The sequence below is a fragment of the Piliocolobus tephrosceles genome, chromosome 7 (assembly GCF_002776525.5).
Source record: "Piliocolobus tephrosceles isolate RC106 chromosome 7, ASM277652v3, whole genome shotgun sequence".
Classification (NCBI taxonomy): domain Eukaryota; kingdom Metazoa; phylum Chordata; class Mammalia; order Primates; family Cercopithecidae; genus Piliocolobus; species Piliocolobus tephrosceles.
In genome coordinates this window covers 81,921,631-81,940,479 of record NC_045440.1, presented here as the reverse complement: position 1 = coordinate 81,940,479, position 18,849 = coordinate 81,921,631, and the positions used below count along the sequence as shown (strand labels likewise).

The 18,849-nt window shown below is 46.3% G+C and overlaps 1 protein-coding gene across 4 annotated transcripts in view; it reads left to right on the top strand.

Annotated features, from left to right (window-relative positions):
• PAG1 (phosphoprotein membrane anchor with glycosphingolipid microdomains 1) overlaps window positions 1-18,849 on the top strand; it is a 143,638-nt gene that overhangs the window by 104,216 nt on the left and 20,573 nt on the right. For all 4 annotated transcript variants that reach the window (XM_023227825.2, XM_023227824.2, XM_023227826.2 and 1 more), the window contains 2 exons: window positions 13,616-13,820; window positions 15,472-15,523. In XM_023227825.2, the coding sequence (XP_023083593.1) occupies window positions 13,696-13,820; window positions 15,472-15,523 (177 nt within the window). In that variant the 5' untranslated portion in view covers window positions 13,616-13,695. The remainder of the gene's footprint in view (window positions 1-13,615; window positions 13,821-15,471; window positions 15,524-18,849) is intronic.

Here is an 18,849-nt window from a genome sequence, read left to right as displayed (position 1 = left end):
AAAAAAATAGAAAATCTTGAGGAAGACAATATGATTTTCATTAGCTATAAAGATGTTCAGAATTGCATTCTTTTTGGTGCATGAGGTCTTGTAATCACATTAGCTCCGTGGCTTTCTAAAGGGGGTCAGTTTTCTGAGTTCTCCCTGTGGACTTCTGGAGTTTCACTGCCTCTGCCCATGGGGACCCACTGGGAGATTAGATTTTTACTTTCACACGATGAACCAGGAACACAGTGAGGCTTGTCTGCAGAACCAGTGAGATGCAAAGGGACCAGGAAGAGGTGGCACTTCAGTGCCCACACAGGGAGAGAAGGGTAGAGAATAGACTCAGGATTGGGCAGTCCAGGACTCACGAGCTCCAGGCCTGTGTCCTTCCAAGGGTTTCCAGTGGATGACCTACTTTGGAATCACTTAGGACACAAGATAAAAATGTAGATTCTTGGCCAGGCGCAGTGGCTCACGCCTGTAATCCCAGCACTTTGGAGGCTGAGGCAGGCAAATCACTTGAGGTCATGAGTTCGAGACCAGCCTGGCCAACATGATGAAACCCCATCTGTACTAAAGATACAAAAATTAGCCAGGCATGGTTTCACATGCCTGTAGTCCCAGCTACTTGGGAGGCTGAGATGGGAGAATAGCTTGAACCTGGGTGTCAGAGGTTGCCGTGAGCCGAGATCGTGCCACTGTGCTCTAGCCTGGGCAACAGAGCAAGATCCCGTCTCAAAAAATAATTACAATTTAAATTTAAAAATTAAAATGTAGATTCTTGGGCCCCTCTCTAACTCGATTATATCTGGGCCTCGGCCCTTTAACAAATTGCCTCCTGTGTTACAAGGCGGGACTGGGAGAACGTCAGGGAGTGAGGGAGTCTGGAGGGCATCTTTGCCTGGGAATGACGGCAAGTGAAGCCTATGAGGCTGACAGATGGAGGGGCAGGTGTGCTGAAGGGACCTGCAGGCCACGTGCTCTGATACAGATGGAGGCTGGGTATTCCACAGGGCCACAATCACACTCATCACTTAAGTTGACAGAACATGCACTTGCTCAGAAATGTTCTGTCCCATTGTTGTGTCTCTACTAGAGACCCTCCAGTTTTCTCCATATTGCCTTTTGTATAAGGTCCAAAGTCTTTTTGGCTCCCCTAAGGTATTAGCAGCCTTTGAAATGAACAAGAACCTCTTCCAAAGAGCATGACTGATTCTGATCACTGAGTTCCACATTCAGCCATGTCTGACTGAAGAACAGGATCTGCACCAGTGTTACTGTTCTGTTGTACTGATTTCCCCCACCTCTCTTGACTTAGCTTTATCTTCCCTAAATTGGACAACGGAGGAGAGGGAGATCGATGTATTGGAGTATATAAATATATACATACATACATACATATGTCATTCTCACAGAATTGCCCCTGGATTAAGGCCAGCCATGGGCAAAGAGGTGAAGCAGAAAACATTTACCTGGAAAGCCCCCTAAGTCTATTCTCCCATGTCCTGTCTCTCTCAAATGCACAACGCCCCTGCATCCTGGCATCAGCCCTCTCATCCTTTTCCTTCCCCTCTTTTCTTCACCAGGTGACATGGTTGCCAGTCATTTATGCCTTGGTGTGATTTCAAATGCATGTGTCACCTCTTGCATGAATATTTGCTGTTTTAAGCTTTCGCTTTAACTGTAAAGTGAAAGCAGTTTTCTTCCATTCAGAAAGTGGGGGAGGTAGGCTCTATACAGCAGCTTCCTGGTCCCTGGGATCTAGCCCATCCTCAGAAGCTGGCTGGCCCTCGCTGTGGTCAAGTGCACACATGGGAGGGAGTCCCTTCCACCCTGTGAACATGCAAAGGGTGTCTTTGGAATCCACCAGACACATTGGGGACAGTTCTCAGCTTGAAACAACATCAGTCCAAGGGCATTGCAGCTGCATCAATGCCATGGAGCCTCTGCCGCCAGGCTAAACAGAATCCAGCAGCAATTATTGTGATTAAATGTTGTTTCTAGTGCAACATGGTAGAAGTGAAAGAGCTTGTGGCTTTTTTATTCTGATTGCACAAGCTTGGAGTTCAACAATAAATGGCTTTTCATTTGTGGTCAAAATATAGCTCTGTATTAGGAACCTAATCCTAAACAGTTTCTACCTCTTGCAAAGTTTATAGTGGTCCAATGTCATTTCTTATTCATGGTGTGATTAGAAGATGAAATTGTACCTGGCACATAGTAGGTATTTATCAATTATGTGCTTAATGAATGACAGAGTGTCAGTGAGTAGGAAATATCATCCAAGGTATTAGTCAAGAAACCAGTGAAACCAACCCGAGGTGCAGACTGTCTGTAGTAATAGAAACAGCGGTCTCCAGAATCTCTTATCACATTTGGAACCTCCTCAAGCTTATCAAGTCCTGAGATTAGAAATTAAATGGATCCATTTCCAACTTGCTTTCTGTGTAAGATTTTTCAAAATTTTGGGCATATGCATATGCCTTTAAACAGCCTCAGAAGCTTTCAGGAGAAGTGTTTTCTTTCTACGTTACCTGTCCGTGCACCATCTGTGTGGTTTGGTTCTGTCTTCACATTTTGTTGAAAGGCTACTCTAAATTTGAATTGTAAATATGTAAATATGCCAAGTACATGTTAATGAAAAAATAAAGAGACTCATAAGTCAGCCCTGCAGCCGGTGTACCATGGTAATGTTGCCAGAGCGCAAATGGTGTTTTGGAAGGGCTGTCGGGAGTGATTCCCGGCACTGCACGCTGACTAAAAAGGCCGTCCATGGCTTCTCTTCCTGACATCCACCCCACTGGTGTGGCCTCATCAGGTTTGCCTCTTAATTACTAAGGCTGTGCTTTCTGGGAGTTGAAACTATTGATCACCTTGAGAATTTAAGGTTCTTGCTGGAGCAACATTCGCCTTTGTGTGGAAAGTCCTGAATTTTTATCTTAGACTTTAGGAATCACTGGCAACTTTTATAAAATGATAGAAGCTAAGAGTTCGAAAGAACCTTAGAAATGACCGCATTTTTCAGAAGGGGACTCTGAGGCATGGGGAGGCTTAGACTCGCTTCAGGCCACACAGCAATTCAGTGGAAAAGAACAGAGCAAAACCTGGTCTTTACTTCTACATAGCAGCAATGTACCCACTCACTGCCATTTTACCAGACTCTAGTGGGAAAGACATCAAGAAGGCTCCTAGGAAACAGAAGCTCTGACTTTATCGTCCCATAATCTTTGAGTAAGCTGAAAGCCAGGTTTCAGCTCCAGGGATCCGGCTGTATAACCTTCAGCATCTGTACTAGTGCTACTTCAAATGTAGTTCACAGACCGGCAGCCTGGACGTCACCTGGGAGCCAGTCAGAAATGCAGACTCTTGAGCTCCGCTCCAGATTTGCCAAATCAGAATCTATAACAAGATCCCAGATCACCATATATACATCCAGTAGCTCTTCTAGAACAGTGCTTCTCAAACTTCAGGGTGCATCACGATCACCCGCAGGGCTTGTTAACACAGAGGTTTGCCGGGCCCCACTCCCAGAGTGTCCGAGTCATAAGTCTGGGAGAAGGTTCAGAATTCTGCATTTCAATAAGTTCCCAGGTGCTGCTAACTGGGACCACCCTTGGGGAAGTTCGATTCTACAAGAGCCATGACCCTGTCCCTTCCTCTACAGGGGCTTAGGAGTCACACCCCTTGAGTCATCTGCCTTCCCTGCCCTCTCCTGGCAGAAAGCTGTGAGGATAAGCTCTGGACATATATTTTCAAATACAAGCTCTGACTTTCTCTAATCAAGCTAGTCTCTCTTGAGACATTTCCTCAGCCCTAAGTCATTCACAATAACACCAGTAAATAACTTGGAGGGATGTGTTTTGAGGATTTTTGTTCTATTTTTATGAATCAAGAAATACTTTGCCTGGCTTTATGATGTTCTAAAACATCATAAAGATAGCCATGATTTAAGCACTGGGTAATGATTTCAGCTATATTTTTGCCAGTGCTGGGTAAGATATTAACACTGTTAAGCCAGCAGTCCTTACGATGGCAGTACGTCTGATGGTGTGGGAGAGACCACAGGACACGTTCTCTGACTTGGCACTAGCTCACAGTGAACCGGTGTTACAAACTCCTCTGTTGACATTCCTTTGACGAAATGATCATCTCCTCTTAAATTCTACTTCTCCAGTCTGGAGGGTTTACTTTTCCCAGATCAAGCATCTTTTGCTGTACAGTCCCAGTGAGGTAGTAGCTGTCTGCAGAAACAGGGCATTTGTAGTTAGCCCAGGCTAAACAAATGCTAAAAGGAAGTGGATCTTTTCAATATCATGAGCCATGAGTAGGAAATTTGATTGAGAGGCATTTGTGTCAAGCAGTACATTTTTGAACCTTGTGGCAAAGAAACTGAAGTTTATTTTTTGTTAAGTCTTTTATTATGAAAAAAAAAAAAAGGTGGCTGAATTACTGTCCCTCAGAAGCTAAATAGAAACAGTGCAAAGCAATGCTTAACAGAGTGTGACTGCAAATAGTGCTGGTCTCAGTCAACCGGCCTGCCTGTAAATACCACATCCATCACAGCAAAGCTGGTGGGATGTTTGTAAAGCCCTCCAGATCCCTTGGAAGGAGGTTTATGATTAATGCATGGCTGGGAGTGAGCAGTGGGTGTGCCAGACGGGAGTGAACATTCTTCTCTCTGGCACTAAAACAAATCCTGATAGAGTGAAGTTAAGATTGCCAGGGAGATGGGTGTGGCTCCCACGTCCTCACCTGTCTGCTGCTGTCCCAGACAAGCCAGATGCCTGGAGGTTGTGAATACATGGGGCTGAGAGCGTGCTGGGCAGTGTGTTAGAAGAGGAAGTGCTGGGGACAGAGTCTGGGAACCTGTAGCTACATGACCCTAAATAAGGCACTTAACTTTGAGCCTCAGTTTCCTCATCCATAAAATTGATTCAGTAACATCTACCATAAAGGGTCATGAGAACGAAATAAAATAACCCGCAGCAAAGTGGGTGGCAGACACATGGTCTGTGCTCGCTTCCATTTTTCAGTGCTTTTTATGTCAAGCCTATGAGTCAAAACTGGTATGTAGTGAGCCTCTTGGGGACCCTGGAGGGAACTTGGGTAAAACCACAGTGATGGCTTATGTGCAGGCAGGAGCACCGTGGAGACCCACCTACCCTGGCCAGGTGGTCGGGCAAGCAGGCTTTTGTGGTTCCTTGTGCCCCCATCAAGTTTCAGCATCACTTGAGAGGATGGAGCAAAAGGGTTTCTTCTGACCTTACCACCTTTGAAGACCTGATCAATATGCACTCCTCTTGCCTCCTTTTCTTCCTCTTAACTATTAATTCATCCAATAAATATTAAGTGCCTACTGTGTGCCACACACTAGGGCTACAGTTATGAACCAGATAGGTCCATTCGAAGTTCCTCCCTCCTGGGGTTTAGCCCAGCAGAGGAGACACTTCAATCGCTTCATAATTTCAATTTTGAACCAGGAAGGAAAAAACTTGTAAAAGACGGGCCTCAGCTACACCTGAGAGGTGGGAGGGTTTCGGCATCAGGAAAGCTGCCCCGAAGAAGTGAGACTCATAGGATGCTTAGATTTGTCAGATGAAAAACATTGGAAAGAGAGCCAACACTGTTTAAGGCTCCTTTTTCCTTTGAGAAAGGGAGGGTCCACCCCCTTGAGGCTTGTGTCAGGAGCTGGAGAAGGTGTGAAATTGTCATTGCAGAGAGGGGTCAGTAGAACACTAAGCTTGGGGACATGGTGAGATCATTGGAGTTGAGAGGCCTGCTGCAGGGGATGAAGACACGGATATTTTGGTGCTGTGACTTTTCTCAGGAGATGTTCAGCTGCTTCAGTGACAATACAGAGAAGCCAGATGGCTGTGTTCATTCCAGAGTGAAGGATTTGCCTTAAGGCCAGGTGCAGTGGCTCACGCCTGTAATCCCAGCATTTCGGGAGGCCTAGGCTGGCAGATCACTTGAGGAGGGGCAGATCACTTGAGGTGGGGAGTTCAAGACCAGCCTGACCAACATGGTCAAATGCCATCTCTACTAAAATTACAAAAAAATTACCCAGGCATGGTGGCACGCACCTGTAGTCCCAGTTACTCGGGAGTCTGAGGCAGGGAATCGCTTAAACCCAGGAGTCCTTAAAATTGATTTCAGTAACGTCTATCTTAAAGGGTCATGAGCCGAGATCATGCCACTGCACTCCAGCCTGGGCGACAGAGGAAGACTCTGTCTCAGGAAAAAGGATTTGCCTTAAGACACACTTAGCTTATTTTTTAATTGTTTGCTTAGTGTGCTCATCCCTGTTACTCTCCTTCTCTTCCTTGTGGTATAAATTATGAATTAAACTTGCATTTTGAGAATCCACTAGAGAATCTACTCACCATTCTTCCTATAGAAACATGTATTCAATAAAAATTCCTTACTGTCTCCTATTTCCCAGGTCATAGAGGTGCTGGGAATATGGTGGGAAATGAGGTGGAGACATCCTTGCCCTCAAGGAAATTAGACTGGATGAGCTAACATGCAAGGCAGGAAGAAATAGAACCTAAAGCCCAAAATACACACTGTCTGAAATGTTCCATGAAGCCTTCTTGTGCAAAGTGAATCCCCATTACCTGTGCTCCTTATGCGGTCAGTGTAGAACGTATCGCATTAGCCCAAATAGAAGCACATCTCAGGGTTCTGTCAGAGTGCATGTGATATGGACTTCTAGAAAGACCATGCCCTTGCACTCTGCCTTCCTCCCTCTCTCCTCTCTCTCTCTCTCTCTCTCAGTCTCTCTCTCTCTATCTCCCTCCCCCCCCCCACCATTCAAAATGAACCTTGAGAATTGGCTTCCAAGTCAGAATTTGGGGGAAACCAACCTTAGAAGTCATTCCTTACCCATCAAATTCACTTGCCTCTTGGCTTGTCGGAAGGCAAAAGTGTTTATAAACAATAATCTATATTATTTCTGTGATGTAAGTTTAATGCATTCTTGAAGACAAGTGACAGCCCCACACACCCCTCCACCAAAAGGGTCAGCTTTCCTGTTCTCTGTGTGGATCGATAGGTCTGGTGTGTATGAAAAGTGATCAGGTTATGCTGACAGACGGCCGTGAGGATTTGTAACTTGCTCTTAGGATGAGTGCCGGGCACTTTCTCCCATGAGCAGCGAGTTCTGATAGCAGGGTCAGTGTGGTCTGGTGATGTTAAGGCATTCCAGGTTTCTTTCAGCTACACTCATTCTTAAACTGCTACAGAAAGAGATATCAAGATATCGCTGTGTGGGGACATTAAAAAAGGATTCAGGAATCTATAAACAAGAAAAACTTACCTTCCACCACCCTCTGCGCTCTGGGTGTGTTCTGCCCCTGACTCCGTGAAGGGCCAGAACAAGGAGATCTTGATAACAGTCACGTGTAGACAAAAGCCTTTGTACCTTAGCAGGATGGAACAGTAAACATCTGGGTAGGTGATTCCCCGTGTGTTTCCAACAGATACTCATCCATGCAAAGTTCAGTGTGGCAGGCTTGTGTGTAGCACAGTCCCTGTAACCTGAACGGAAGACTACCTGAATTTACACTCTGTAGCTTAAAACTCTTTCTGGGGCTTGAGGATTCTGTTCAGAGTTGATTTCATCTCAGCCTGTGCAGCTGTCAGTGTGCTCACAGGACCAGGGAACCCACCAAAGAATCTGCTTCCTCTGCCATCATTAAATCTGGTTAATTTAGAGCCCATAACGTGTCATTTTACCGCATGGTTCCCACGCCTGGTAATGACCAGGAAGGAAGAATTGCCACTGGGATTGGGCCCTTGCTCTTATTTCATCCAACAGTGAGGGGTCATGAGTGGAGGTGGCTTCTATCATGTTTAATTATATATCAACTGCAACAGCTGTAAAAAGGTAATGACTGTCATTACTGACCTAGATCTGCTTCACAGGACTGTAAAGTGTCTGTTTCCATATCTAATCTCAGTGGCCATCCCAACTCGACCTGATTATTATTTATAGAATTTGCTATGATCAGAGAACCTACCTGTTAAGGATGTTTGGCCAAAGAAGTAAGTAGCTGCCATTTGGTCTGCACCTTTCATTAATTTGTGTGTGTGTTTTTCCCTGTTGGAATTGATCTTGGTGGCTGATAGTGCAGGCTGATGAAGACAATTCAAATGCCAAGCATAAGGCACCAACAGTTATTGAGCAGCTTTCCTTCAAGAAAGTTCTACATAGGGCTGAGAACAGAATTATGCTGCCACCTTGTGGTTAAAAGTGACACCTGCTGGCCGGGCATGGCGGCTCACGGCTATAATCCCAGCACTTTGGGAGGCCGAGGCGGGTGGATCACGAGGTCAAGAGGTGGAGACCATCCTGGCCAACATGGTGAAACCCCGTCTCTACTGAAAATACAAAAATTAGCTGGGAGTGGTGGCGCACCCCTGTGGTCCCAGCTACTCAGGAGGCTGAGGCAGGAGAATCACTTGAACCCAGGAGGTGGAGTTGCAGTGAGCTGAGATAGCGCCACTGCACTCCAGCGTGGTGACAGAGCGAGACTTTGTCTCACACACACACACACACACACACACACACACAAAAGGCACATGCTGTTAAATTAAAAGGCCAGTGGTTTTTCTAGTGATTAAATCACTTATTCATTAAAACAAATGAGTGCATATGAAAGGGTAAGAGAGTATGGAGATTTTAGTCCAAAAGAATTAATCAGACAAATCTGTGAAAGAATCCCCAATGAAAGTCCTTTAACCATAAGCACTGACCTTTCTCAAGGCTAACGACAAGTTCTCACGGTAGTTCGAAATGATACAAAATTGGAGTGGAGACTGAGGTCATACCACTGCCTCTTTTACAGCAATACTATATACTTGTATTATATTATAGTCTCCAGCCATGACTTTACATCAGTGCAGCCAATAATGAAGCCTATTCTATAGCAAACAGAATTAATGTACAACTATTAATCTAAATCTGTGATCACATTAATATTACCATCTTCTGTGACTCATCTTAATACAACATTCAGGTGCCAAAATTAAGTGTTAGTAGAGGTACAATTAAAATAAATGGTCCTTCTTTGCCCTATGTTAAATAACTGAGAATATTTACACATGTGGTCTGATAAGAGAATTTTTTAAACTTTGAAGAAATAGGCCCAGTGTGGTGGCTCATGCCTGTAACTCCAGCACTTTGGGAGGCCAAGGTGGGAGGAGTTCAAGAACAGCCAGGCAACATAACAAGACCTCATCTCTACTAAAAATAAAAAGAGTTAGCCTGGCATGGTGGCGCATGCCTGTGTTCCCAGCTACTCAAGAGGCAGCGGTGGGAGGATTGCTTGACCCAGAAGGTCAAGGCTGCAGTAATCACAGCACTGCACTCCAGCATAGGTGACAGAGCAAGACCTTGTCTCAAAAAAAAAAAAAGAAGAAGAAGAAGAAATAATATTCTATATGATATTCTGTAGTTGAATGCAAGTTTATTGAGTCAAGTAAGAACAGGATTCAGAGAAACAGACTTAAATGTCTTCATGAAAAAAATCATAAGGGATGCTCTTCCAAATGGTTCAGATATTTCCACTGGAAGAGGTAATTCCTGATAGTCAAGACATAACTTACTTGATACTGAATCAGCCCAAAACAAGCTGGTCCTTGTGGACCATAACCATGTCACAGGACAGCACTGCCTTGGGTGGCTTTTTCACAGAGAGCCTGGTTGGCACAGTGTAGAGTCTGGAAATGCCATGATTGCCACAGAGACCTTCCAGTTCAGGGTAACTTTTACTATCCATACACTATGGCTCCTATCCACTTACTCTCTCCCCCATCACTCATCCTTTAAAAAGCCTCCCTGGCCACCTGAAAGAACACTGATTTCCCTCCACCTTCCCCTCACTCAAAAGAACAGAATGAGGACCCCCAAGCACTGCATTTAAGGGCAGTAAAACCAATACATGAGGGTGCAGCCTAGGGGCAGAGCACTGGGCTTTCTGCATGAGGCCTCTACCCTCAGCTGCTCCAAGAAAGTGAAACACAAAGTGATCCATGTGCATCTGCACACAGGGGGAGGGGCGGGCCATCTCCATGCACAGGGGAGGAGCCGGTCCACCGACACACATTGACCAGGATGTCCATCTAGACATGTGAGCAGGAGGGTGAGCGGGCGACAGTCTTGGCTTAGTATAGTTGAGCTGCCAGAATTTAAGGAGATAGCCAGAGAAGGCATGGGCAGCAGAATTTTGGAAACAAACATCCAGAAAAAAGAGAGAGAGACCAGGAGAGAAGGGTAGCAGTACACAGATCTTCTCCAAAATGGGAACCGTCCACCCAGGAGGTCTGCTGTAAGGATCAAAGATTATGTTAGTCTAGATTCCCTCAGCCACCACCCCCACGCTGCCACCACACACACACACACACACACACACACACACACACACACACACACACTCTGCCAGGCCCCTAAAGAAGAGTAGGTGGCAGTTGCTGGTGCAGCCACTGTTGACCCGCCAGGGCTGCCCACGACCACAGGGACTGGTGTCCCACAGTCCTCCTGCAGAACAGCACTTAGAGGGTCCAAGAGGAGAAAGCTGCCCCAGCAACTGGGGCGTTTGTCCCTGAGGACTACAATGCATCTGACTCAGAAATGCACACCCCATGGTGATCAATCTGTTCACTGTGAGGATTTTGTCCGCAGTAAGAACTTGGGGAAATGTCTTTCAGTGGCTTTATAGACAATTCTAATTGAAGGGGAGTAAGCCAGGAGTTTCAACACGTTTTCTCTTGGTTCTATCCTTTATTCCGCGACTTGTAATCATCCCCTGTCATACTCTTTCTCCCTGCACTGTTCTAATAGGCTGGGCACCCCACATCTCTCATCATATTCTACTGACCTCCTTCTGTTAAGAGAGGAGAGAGAAAAGAGAAACATGTACAGAAAGGAGACAGATATTGGCGATTCCACACTAGGTTTCATGGATGGATCTCTGGCTTTTGAATAACTCACACAGCAAACTCTTTTCTAAGAACATGGCATTTTATAAATAGGCATTAATTAATCTGTTGTATGAATGAATGAAGAACAAACAGATGCCTGCACAGGAGATAGATACCTTTTGTCTGTGATTCCTAAAATGTTTTATGCTTTGGATCTGTATATAAAAATGTATTTTATATATTTTCGTTGGTCACCATGATTTAGGTGCTTGCTTGAATGCATTTTAAAACCTATTGTGGTGCCAATTTGTAGTCTCAGTTTAAAGTGAATTATTCTTTGCATCAACAAATCACAGAAGTGGTGGTTATTTTCATTTGGTTATAGCTGTCTGGGGGCAAACATGCAAAAGTAATTTGACTTGTTATTACTGTACGCCTGTCGTGTTAGGCATAATATACATACAGTCAAACATAGGAAGGAAGAAGTTCTGTGTTACACAGGAAGTCCTGCATTTATGTAATTATAGAGCCTTAGAAGATGTTCATGTTGATTCAAAGATTGAGGAAAACAACTTCATCTCTCAGAACACTCTCTGCATACATTGTAGGTAAAAGTCTCCTTTACTTCAGCTTTTTTTTTTTTTTTTTTTTGAGACGGAGTCTCGCTCTGTCGCCTAGGCTGGAGTGCAGTGGCCGGATCTCAGCTCACTGCAAGCTCTGCCTCCCGGGTTCACGCCATTCTCCTGCCTCAGCCTCCCGAGTAGCTGGGACTACAGGCGCCCGCTACCTCGCCCGGCTAGTTTTTTGTGTTTTTTTAGTAGAGACGGGGTTTCACCGTGTTCACCAGGATGGTCTTGATCTCCTGACCTCGTGATCCGCCCGTCTCGTCCTCCCAAAGTGCTGGGATTACAGGCTTGAGCCACCGCACCTGGCCTCTTCAGCTTTTTAATATTCCTTAACTTTGAATATTCACATAAATGTGACAGTGTTTCACCTGGAGATAATTGGTCCAATTGAACCACCTTTGCCAAAATGGCTTTTATTCTCCCCATCTTAGGAGGCACCCCGGTTTGCTGCGAAGCCACCCCTGCCGTCCTGATATCTGTGCTCAGGGATGGCTGAAAACAGTCACAGCTTTATCACTGAAGCAAATGAAAATGTAAATACTGACAGTCTTTTTCAAGGAAGATATTGCCCTATTATCAAAAACCAAAAGTATTTGCTTTATTCATGACACGAGACCAACTTAAAGGCTATTTCTTTTCATTTAGAATGTTCTAGAATTGAGCAAATATTCTTTAAACAAGGCCTGTGTGATGACAGATCATTTGATATACAACTCCATTTTAAAAATATCTGTAGCTCTGAAAATATTTCACACAAGAAATCTGACCACTTCTGTTTGGAAGTATTGGGACAGGGCGCAGTGACCCCTGTGAGTCCCAGCATCCCGACAATGACGAGGAGCTTCCTTGAGGGACGCAGAGCACAGGCTTTGGAGTCTGAGACAGATGGACTCCCTGCCACTTAGCTCCTGTGACACTCGGGTGAAGTCACCGCTCTGCTGGGATTTAGCTTCCATCTCTGTAAAAGGGGGATTAACCGTGCCTCCTACACAGGCTGGTGACAGCAATTAAATGAGGAAAGCATTTAGCAGAATCCCTGGTACATACCAGGTACAGAAATGTACTAGATACAGCTCTTATGCTTCTCTTGCAGTTGTTTATAAATAGGTCTTATTTATTGTCGGGGATGTATTCTTAGCACATACTTCATCCATTCACTTGAAAATGCATTTATTGGGTGCTGATGGCAGGGTAGTGAAAACATAGAATACATAACATACTCAGAATAAATAAATGCAGGCGAATATAAAGACATTCTATTTCATTAGTTACACTGACCTTAAACCTTCTCAGAGAACAGTGGGTGAGGGAGATGAGAGAAGGCAGTGAGGGGCAGGGGCAGATGATGAGTTGCATTTTTGCAAAAGCTATATAAGAATTGTTATATACTGTTCTGATTTTTTTAAAAATGAACCCAAATGAGCATGTATTTATTTGCTATGGAGTACTTGAAATCTTTATTTGAAGACATTAAGAATCCATCCAGGCCAGGCGCAGTGGCACACTGTAATCCCAGCACTTTGGGAGGCTGAGGCAGGAGGATTGCTTGAGCCCAGGAGTCCGAGACCAGTTTAGGCAACATGGTGAGACTTTGTCTCTATAAAAAATAAAAATATTAGCCAGGAATGGTGGTGCATGCCTGTAGACCCTGCAGTAGGGGACAGCGGGGTGGTTCAGGAGAGGATTGCTTGAGCCCAGGGAGGTCAAGGCTGCGGCAATCCATGATTGTGCCACTGCACTCTGGGCAACAGAGCAAGACCCTATTTGAAGGGGGGAAAAAAAAAGAACAAGAAGAATAGAAGAATCCACCCCAAACATACCAAGACAAGACATCCGTTGCTTCAAACACTGGGCCAGGCAGCTGTTTGTTCCCACTTTCATTTTCAGGTAAGAAAAATAAAGGCCTAGACCATAGAGGGGCCTTGCCCAGAGTCCAATTTCAAGTCCAGTCTGGGGCTCTCCTCAGCATCCAGCACATGCTTCCGACTTTGCGCAAAGGTCTCGCTCCTGACGGGGGCCAAATTACAGATTCTCCCACTTTACCCAAGAATTACTCTCCAAATGCCCTGGTCTCTTTGCAGCATGCAGCTCTCTGCCCCCATGTCGCCACCTTTGAAGGACTGACTGATTCCCTCGGCTGGTACCAGTGCCTGCTCCTGCCATGGGGCCCACGGGGAGCCTGCTGGGCAGCGGACAGATGCAGATCACCCTGTGGGGAAGTCTGGCCACTGTCGCCATTTTCTTCGTCATCACCTTCCTCATTTTCCTGTGCTCTGGTTGTGACAGGTGAGAACCAGAGTGTATATACCGGTGCCTTAAACTAATACATACCCTGTACCCAGAAGAGTTTCTGTGAAAAACCTGTTAGGAATGGAATCCCGCCACAGAGCTGTCCCAGAAACTTGTGCATTAGTTTTGTGCATTAGTTTTAACTCCCTTCTGTCCACTGCAGAGCATCTTGGGACATTCTTTATTCACTGAAGGAAAACCCATATTTGGTTTTGCTGGGGAGCAACTAGAAGAGCCCTTATATTTTAAACTTCCCAGAACGAAAGTCTTGCTGTTCTTTGTATTTTAAACTTCCCAGAATGAAAGTCTTGCAGTTCTTTTGAGCACACCCTTGTCAAAATGGATTTTGTCTTCATCTGTGGGTGTTTTGAAATCTTGTGTGATGCGCATCTTTTTGCCACCACCCCGCGGAAGTCACAGAATGTTTGCTGCTACGTGGTTTCAGAGGGATTGTTTATGATTAAAAATGTGTAGTGTAGACCTTCAGTTTCTCAAGAAACAGATTATTTTCCCAGGAGAGGAACATGCTGTATATGAAATAATCATCAGTGTCCTTCTTTTAGAGTTATACTTTTCTCTGTCTCCTCTGTCTCATGTAAAATGTCAGTACCCCCCCCCCCCCCCGCCCCCCAACAAGAGAAATCTTTGCTCAGAGAAGTTCTTTCTAACCAGAAGTGATTTTCAGGACATTCTGGAACTGTTACAAAGCACATAACCTTCTGATGGGCTGGATGCCACCAGAGGCCCATGTAGACCAGCTGACCGTCAGCCAGCCCTGTCTAAACTCTCCCTCCACCACGGAAGCAACTCCAGGAACGTCACTTAAAATTCTGAAATGGCTTCCTACCCTATAATCTGTCAGGAGGAGAAAAGCCAAGACTCTCTGAACCCAGCTAGCCTCCTGATCCCTGCCCAGCCTGGACCCAGACCTCTGTGGCTGGGACAGAGCCTGAATGATTGGGAAGATGAAGAAAGGCCACGGCGCCCGGACTTCCCTGGGCCTGGACGGGCCTGCTTCTGTAGTTACTCATGCTCCCACTAGGTGTCACCCTTGTCTTATAGAGAACGTGGATGGGCCGGCCGCGTATTCTCTACAACTGATGGCTTTCTTTAGACTGTCCCGAGTAAAAACAAATTCTATTTTTACTTGACAGACTTTCCCATAGACTGGAAGTACATATGACTCATCCTGAGAGCATGTACCCTTCCTGGCGTGCCAAAATTTGTATTTTCTTTATTTTCTCCATCCCACTGCAGTGTGTGACTTTGCAGAGACTCTAAGTGAGATAATTGTCCACATTTTCTCAAAAAAAAAAAAGGTATAACTTACTCTGCTACTTTAGGTATAAACAGTTTCTACGCAAGCCCGGGCTTCGGTCCTCTCCTTGTGAACTTGTATGTTTTTTTCCCAGAAGAAGGGGTGCCAAGGGAGGGGACAGTTCCTAGTTGAGGCTTGACCTCCTCTTACCCAGCACCTGCTAACGGGCCATCAAGTCAGTGTCTGGTTTTGTCTTTGTTGACAAAATAAACATGGTTCTTAAAACAAGAGAGATTTAAAAGCTGGTAAGAATTGGGATAGGAAAGGGTCGTGTGCGCTTGATTTTAGGGGGGCACATTTGACATTACAACATTTCCCTTTTCATTTCAGGGAAAAGAAGCCGCGACAGCACAGTGGGGACCATGAGAACCTGATGAACGTGGTGAGCCTGCGTGTGTTGTCCGCCTGTCTGCCTGTCCACCTGTCCGCCTGTCCGTGCGTGCTCCAGAACATCAGCTACTTATCTCAGTGTGCTCCCACGTGCCCACAGCCTGAGTAGAACCCACGGGGAGAGCTAAGCCTAAGTTAAACCGTGGCCCCCTCCACCACACACCCTCTTTCTGTAGGTTTGTGGCCGCCATGGCTGGAGGCCTGTGCAGTTACCCCGCGTTCACTGGGAGAGCTTCTGAGATGGATGCAGTAGTGCTGCTGCCAGAATGATCCTCAGATGGCTCCCACCTACTGCAGGGATGGGAGTTTTTTGCCTCTATTAATCTGCTAGAGCTGTCATAACAAAGGACCACAAACTGGGTGGCTTACATAACAAGTTTGTTTCGCAGAGGAGGAAGGAGGCCAGAAGTCCAAACATTAAGGTGTTGGCAGGATTGGTTGCTTCTGAGGGCAAGTCTGTTCTAGGCCTCTCCAGGCTTCTGGTGGTTTGCAGCCAAACCTTGGGTGTGACTTGGTTTGTAGAGGCATCACCCCAATCTCTGCCTTCATCTTCCTATGGCGACCTTCCTCTGTGTTTCACATCACCTCCCATCTGTGCATGGCTGGCTGTGTCCAAGTTTCCCCATTTTATAAAGACACCAGGCACATTGGACTAGGGCCCACCTGACTCTAGCATGGCCTCATGTTAACTGGATTCATCTGCAATGACCCTGTTTCCAAATGTTTGTTCCAAATGCACCTGTTTCCAAATTCTCAGGTGCTGGGGGTTAGGACTTGGACATGAATTTTGGAGAGACACAGTTCAACCCATAACAACAGGTCATGAAGCTGGAGGGAGCCTGGGACCCACAGCACCCTAGGTATAGCCTGGCCTTGCTGGTGTTTTCCCAGCCCTCAGTATCTTACAGGTCCTGATGATCCTGAGGCCCCCCAGGCATCCACCCTGGTGAGGAACAGCCTGAGAGTGTCCAGCTCCTTCCTTGTCCTCTCTGACCCAGGCCCGTGCTTTTGAACAGCCGCTGTGGAGGGGCCCATCCTCACATTAGCAAGGCAGAGTTCAAAGTCTGCCCTGAGTCCCGTGGCAGTGCCACAACAAAAGGTGCTTCTTGTTCAGGAGATCATTTCTCAAGGTCAAGCAAAAACTCGTTGCGGGGAGAGGGGTGCAAACAAGGAAGCATGGATGAGCCAAGGTCTGATGTAAAACCCGCAGCCAGCAGACGTTTGCAGAGATGACCAGGGGCCATCTCCAGTCTAGGCTTCCTGACCTGCCAATCCTTGGGACTCCTCTGGCCCAAGCAGGCAGGAAGTTGTCAGGACTCCCGGTTCCTCCTGGGACCCCCAGGATTTTCCTTCCCTCCCTTCTGCATCCACACACCCACCTCACCCTTTGCCGCTTTCCTGGGCCCTCATCACCACTCCTCCCTTTACTCTTTTTCTCGCCCTGTTCCCATCTCTGGTTGTCCACATTGTCCCCACTTCTCATCTGTTCCCAGCGCCTCTGCTCTGCCTGGTGATTGCTGCTGCGGTGGCCTCAGCAGGGAGGGTGGGAGGGATGGAGGGAATGCCCCACTGTCGCTTCTCCCCATGCAGACTCCAGGCCCCTGCCTTTCCTCACTCCACCATTCTCCTGGTGCCATTTGGGAGGTGAGGAGGGGCTGGGGAAGGGCTCGCACCGCTATCCCTCACTTCCTTCTAGAGCAGGGCTGCTTCTGCGGTGTGGCCTGGACCGCTACCAGCAGCAGCAGCACCTGGGAGCTCCTTAGAAATGCGAATTCTCCTGGGGGTGGGGCCCAGTGAAAGGCTAAGAAGCACCCCAGGCAATCCTGTTGCATGCTTAAGTGTGAGAGCCCCTGGCCTAGAGCTAGGGTTCCTGCTGTCCTACTCAAGGTCGGCAGCAGCCTGGGTGAGATAGGAAGAGAGTGGCAGGTGAATAAAAGGAAAAAGCTGACTTCCATCCCTATGCCTTCTTCCTCATCCACCATATAATTCATTATTGCTCCAACCCATAGCCTCATTTATATGGATGTGAATGTCTGTGAGAAAGCACGAGCACACACAGGAACACATGCTTACCCGGGCACCGGCACCCATGTACACACGCTCGCCCACCCAGCTCTCTTTAAGAGCTTTTCAGCTCCTAGATCTTACACAACTTGCGCATGCTTCATCTCATAGAAGCAAAGATTAGGAATAGTAGTTAGAGTCTAGATTATGGTAACTTCAGCTGTGATGAATTATGCTGTTATGGGCCCACCTGGGAACCTTCCTCCCCCACACCAATGCCTGCCCATTTATAACAACATTTCTGGGATATTAGCACCTGCACTGCAAACTCCTGGCAACGTAACACAGTGACCCATCTCACTGGGGGCTCATCAGATGTGAATGGACTGCATTGGATTGAAACAGCTGACTCCCAATACACTTTGGATCATGGCACGGCATGAACTATCTGCTGTCTATTATTAGCTTCCAATCAAGAGTCAGAGAATTTGTGAGGCCAACTAGCAAAGGTTCATGTGCCGTTTACATCACAACTTTCCTTGTAGAATCCTGGAGCATGAGGTAGCCTCTTGGAACACGCAAGCTATGAAAAGGACAGGGAGCAAATCACATTTGCAGTGATTCAGGCTGCGACCCGAGACAAGTTGGGTATTTAAAGAAATACATGAACACCAACTTGCTTTCTGACTACTCTTAGCTATAGCTGAGCCTGGCATATTGTTCTGGGTAACATCTACACATTCTATCCCTGCAGAAAGCCAACTGTTGACGCCATTCTTCCCTCCAAATGTCCTAAGTTTATTTGTGAGTATAAGAAAGATTTGCAGAGCTGGGCACAGTGGCTCACGCCTGTAATCCCAGCACTTTGGGAGGTTGGGGTGGGCACATCACTTGAGTCCAGGAGTTCGAGACCAGCCTGAGCAACATAGCAAGATCCCATCTCTTAAAATTTGTTTCAAATTAACCAGATATAGTGGCGCATACCTGTAGTCCCACCTATTCCAGAGGCTGAGGCAGGAGGATCTCTTGGGCCCAGGAGTTTGAGGCTTGAGTGAGCTATAATCATGCTACTGCACTCCAGCCTGGGCAACAAGCTGAGACCTCATCAGAAAAAAAAAAAAAAAATGCAGAGCTAATTTTCAGCGTATTATTGTTTCTGTGAACCTAGCAGCCAGAGGCTTGGCTGGTTCTAAAATGGTTTCAGAAATCAATAGCATTATCTATCTCTAACCAGATTATGTCTGTTCCCTTCATATGACAAAGGGTGATTGATGCCTTTCCCCGTTTCTCATGGCATGGCACACCTTTACCAGT